The 5,023-nt window shown below is 61.3% G+C and overlaps 1 protein-coding gene across 1 annotated transcript in view; it reads left to right on the top strand.

Moving 5' to 3' along the window:
* Positions 1-5,023, top strand: part of DDC (dopa decarboxylase) — a 75,035-nt gene that overhangs the window by 39,572 nt on the left and 30,440 nt on the right. Inside the window, exons 5-6 of the mRNA XM_015566872.1 lie at positions 947-1,013; positions 2,329-2,423. Of these exons, the coding sequence (XP_015422358.1) occupies positions 947-1,013; positions 2,329-2,423 (162 nt within the window). The remainder of the gene's footprint in view (positions 1-946; positions 1,014-2,328; positions 2,424-5,023) is intronic.

Below are 5,023 nucleotides of genomic sequence, written 5' to 3'. Positions count from 1 at the left end.
CGAGCCCAGGGCTGCCAGGCGCTGCCTCCGCTCCGAGGGGCACTCGGCGTTCAGCCTCAGACAGGGGTCGTGGGGCTGCCCCAGGCCTCAGGGTCCGACCTGGGTTTCCGACCTCCCTCAGCGAAGGCCACTGGCCTGGGCCCCACCCTGTCCCCCCTAAGGAGGATTTCTTCCACGGACCGCGTGGGAGCGCCGGCCGGCCGGGCTCTGCTCCACGCGACGCTGTGTGCAGACAGGACTGCCTTCCGTAGCGCAGCACGGTGTCTACCGTCCAAGAGACGGAGGCAGCACCTGGCCCGTGTCCCGCTGCGTGAGGTTCCCAGCCCCGCACAGAGATAGACAGGGACCTGCGCCCTGCTGGGTCCCCAGGGAGCGCCGCCTGTGCATGGGGACCATGGTGGGTGCGTGGCACACACACACACACACACACACACACACACACAGATACACAGACCACCCACCCACCCACACACACACACACAGAGATACACACAGACATACACACATGTGCATACACATAGAAACACACATGCAGACATACACACAGATGCAAACACACACACAGACACACACATGGACACACACAGATACGCACATTTACACTCACAGAGACACATACACACGCACACACCGAGCTGAGGAGAAGCCGAAGGGAGGACACCCCGGTGTACCTGGTAGTGACGTGTGAGAGCAGAGGCAGGGGCACAGGCAGCGGGGGGGGGCTCACTCCTGCCCCCGGCACCGCGGGGACCCTGTGGGTCTCTAGCCTCAGCCCGGCTCCCAGCTGTTCCTCCCCACGGGGTTCGTGTGCTGTCGCTTCGGTGAAGACCTCCGTGCCTCAGACCCGCGTCTCCCCGGCGGAGGGTCCCGGGCGCTGGGCCGTGGGGCAAGGGGTGTGGCAGTGACCGGGTGGGGCCTGGAAAGGTCGTCTGCTTTCTATGCCCAGGTGGTGGCCACCCTGGGGACCACGCCCTGCTGCTCCTTCGACTGCCTCTCTGAAGTGGGCCCGCTCTGTGAGTACCACCCTCCCTCCCTTCCTCCGCAGGGCTCCCAGGGGGTGTGGGGGTCCACAGACCTTCAGGGCTCCCTCCAGAGTGTGACTGACATCAGAACAAACAGCATCTCCTTACACCAGCGGTTCTCAGCCTGCTGGCCCTTTAAATACCGTTCCTCACGTTGTGACCCAACCATGAAATTATTGTCGTTGCTACTTCACGACTCTCATGTGGCTACTGTGATGCGTCGTCATGTCAATATCTGATATCAGGATGGTCTTAGGCGACCCCTGGGAAAGGGTCGTTCGACCGCCAAAGGGGTCGCGACCCACAGGTTGAGAACCGCTGCCTGGCACAATAAAGTGGACCCCAGCATAGCGCTGCTTCACGCTGGGAAGGCTTGCAAACGCTTTGTATGTTGTTGCTGTGGTGAATCCTCACCCGAGGATATTTTCCCATGGATTTTTAGGGAGAGTGGAAGGGAGGCGGGGAGACAGACAGAGGCATCGATGTGAGGGAGACACATCGATTGGTTGCCTCCGACCTGGGCCAGGGCCTGAGGAGCCTGCAACCAAGGTACGTGCCCCTGACCGGGATCGAGCCCAGGACCCTTTGGTCCACAGGCCGATGCTCTACCCACGGAGCCACACCGGCTGCGGCCAAAATGCTTTGTATTTGCCACGACCCAAAACCGCATTAGCTTGAGCTCCCTCCGCAAACTCCGAACGGGGGCTGCCCGCACAGTGCGGCCGAGCTGTCCCACACACATCATTTCTTAGAGGCCACCACGGCCAGGCTGCCCCCACGAGAATTCCCCGCCCCGCTCTCGTGCGCGCCCGGCGGGAGGGCCGTGTACCTGCGGACTGAGAACCATCAGCCCTTGAGCAGTCTTCCCGTGTCTCTTCCCGCTTCCCGAGACTCCTGGCCATGGCTAAGCAGTCCTTAAAGTGATTAGCAGGGCAATGCCCAGAGCGCGGTTCCCCAGAGGAGGGCCTGTGTTACGGGCCATCTCCCCTCCGCCCCCACCTGGGGACTCCAGGTTTCCTCATAGAGCCTCAGGGTCCACCTGGAGGCCAGGGGCCATCGCGTCCATCTTCCCACACTTTCCGCGCACGCGCTGAGCCCCGGTCTGTGCCAGGCACATGCAGGTCCCTGCCCTCTGCTTCCCTGCCTTCGAGGGGAGGGGCTCCCAGGATCCCAAAACCGGCAAGTGATGGGCTGTGGGCTGGGACGAGTCAGCGGCCAGACCCCACGCGGCCCCACGCCTGCCCCACACGCCCCCCACATGAGAAGGGCTCCCATTTGTGAGCTCACTCATCGCTCTGGTTTTCAGGTAACTGGGAGGACCTGTGGCTGCACGTGGACGCGGCCTACGCGGGCAGCGCCTTCATCTGCCCCGAGTTCCGGCACTTCCTGGACGGCGTGGAGGTAGGTGTGCTCCCTACAGAGGCCACTTTAAAAAATGTACTTTTATTGATGTCAGAGAGGACGGGTGAGGGAGAGAGAGAAACATCAATGATCAGAGAGAATCATGCATCGGCTGCCTCCTACACGCCCCTCATGGGGATGGAGCCCACAACCCGGGAGTGTGCCCTGACCGGGAATCGAACCCTGACCTCCTGGTTCCTAGGTCAACACTCAACCACTGAGCCACGCCGGCCAGGCTGATGGGCTACTTTATTTTATGTTCTTTGTTAATCCTCCCCTGAGGACATGTTTCCATTGATTTTTAGAGAAAGTGGAAGAGAGGAGGAGAGAGTGAGACAGAGAAACAATCTATAGGGTGTCCCAAAATTCACGCAAGAAGTAATTTTGATAGAAAACACAGGTTTATAATTAAAATTGCAAATTTTTTATTGATTCATAAAGTATACAGTATAGGGTTATGTATGGAATAGCGCATCGGGTAAATGGCCTCCACGGCTTTGCTGGCACATACGCAAAGCCGTGGTCTTCATTGTCCCTGCTCCTGGGCCATCATTGGTACTTGGTCATGCTCATCCAATTGAAGGGATTGAAATCAAAGGGCAACAGATATTAGAATCTGATTCAATAAATCAAGTAAAATTAGGCTTTTATTTGTTGTTGTTGTTGTTAATGTTCGCATAAAATTCAAATCTTGCGTGAATTTTGGGACACCCTATATGTGAGAGAGACACATCGATTGGCTGCCTCCTACACGTGCCCCGACTGGGGCCGGGAATCGAGCCGGCAACCGGCAACCGAGGTGCCTGCCCTCGACCAGAATCCAGCCTGAGGCCTCTCAGCCTGTGGGCAGCTCACGGGCAGGAAGTTTCTCCCGCCACGACCCAGGTGTCAGGAGCGGGACTGGGGCGGTGTGTCGGGGAGGAGAGGGGGCAGAGGAGCCACGGCATCCGCTCTGTGCTCAGAGGCAGGGCTTCGGCGGCCTCGCCGTGCACGGGCGCAGGGGTGAGGGCAGGAGGCGCCCGCTTGGACCCAGCTCCCCTCCCTCACCCTCTCCCCACTCCCGAGCCAGGCTCCGAGGGGTGTTGTCGGGGTCAGAGGAGTTAGTCGCATGTAACGGGCGGACCGCGCCTGGCAGTCAGCGCTGGGCGAGCATCAGACGCTGAGTAACTGTCGCCAGGCCTCGGGGCCGGTCTCGCTCTCATGGCACGTGCCCATCGATTTTCTAATTTCCAGTCGGGCCTGATCGTGCCCTCAGGCCAGGACAGCAGAATACCAAGTCCCCGGCTTCCAAAGCAGCCGTCCTGTTCGTGCCGCGGGAAGTAGCACGGGCGTACGTGGCCATCACGTCCACCCCTGAGTCCCTCCTTCACTCAGGAATGATGCCTTGACCACTGCGTGCGTGCGAGGGCTGAGGTCAGTCCCCGGGCGGGCACGGGGGCACCAAGGTGCCTGTGAAGACGGGGTGCCGAGGCTCTAATGGCGGGGTGCTGACGCCAGCTTTGCTGGGTGCTGGGAAGTGAAGAATAAACACCTTACATGGTGGGTGGCACCCACCCCTCCCCAGGCCCGGCTTCCCCCAGCGCCAGGGAGGCAGGGCAGGCGTTGGGGGTTCTGGGGGCCTCCCCCGGGCCTGGTCCTTTCTCACCACCAGGTTTAGGGTTTCAGACCTTTTCCTGCGACTCCCTTCTCTGCCCCATGAACTCGGGGTTTCGCCTTTCACGGGGTGCCTCCCTGTCACACCCCCGTGGCGACGGCCCGCCAGCTGGGTTCTATCAGCGCAAACAGGATCTCGCGCCCGGCCCCGGGGTCGGCCTCCCCCATCCCAGGACTCGTCCTGCCTGGCGACCACGCTCAGCGCTCAGATAAGAGCTGCAATATCCTGTCTGGGGCCTGGGGGAGATAAGAGCCGGCCGTCAGCGGATGGAGAGCGGGGGAGCGAGGGGCCGTTAAACAGGCCCGAGCGGAGCTAATAACACGCTGGCAGGCGGCCTCCTCCCACCTCGCGCTGCCTTTGATCAGCAAACAAGACCCCTTGTCATTTCCTGTCTCTTTCTCGCATGATTTTTTATGGGCGCCCGGGAGGAAATGAAGCTGTGCCCCGAGCGGGCGGTCAGCTGACCACGGCCCCCCATGCTCTCACCTGCCCCCCTCCCTCCTGCCTCCTCGGGGCTCATCCTGGAACCAAACTGAGGGGCCCCGGGAAGAGTTCCAAGTCCTCCATTAGGAGGCCGGCCGTCCGGGCCGTGCCTGACCGCACGGTGACTGATTAGCCCTGTGGCGGCCTGGCCTCCAGGTGCACCCTGTCCTGCCGTTTCGGGGGGAGGGCAGGGGCACGTTTTGAGAAACACAGAGCTGAGCAGGATGGTGCTGGAGCCCACAGGGCGCCCTCAGGCCCTGGTGGCTAAAATCTCTCATTTTCTGCTGGACACTGTGGCGGGGCCCACAGCCAGGAGGGGCCCGCGCCAGCTGTTTGCAGCTGGGCCTGCACCCCGCTTCCCCGGCCCCGCCTCGCCTGCCCGAGCCCACCCCCCATGGTCCGCGTGAGCTTCGTGTGCCCTGGGTGGGTGTGCGTGGTCACCGCCCATTGAACTGAGTGAAAA

This window comes from Myotis davidii, unplaced genomic scaffold (assembly GCF_000327345.1).
Source record: "Myotis davidii unplaced genomic scaffold, ASM32734v1 scaffold472, whole genome shotgun sequence".
Classification (NCBI taxonomy): Eukaryota; Metazoa; Chordata; class Mammalia; order Chiroptera; family Vespertilionidae; genus Myotis; species Myotis davidii.
The sequence above is the reverse complement of the archived record's forward strand: the minus strand, read 5'-3'. Positions and strand labels throughout refer to the sequence as shown.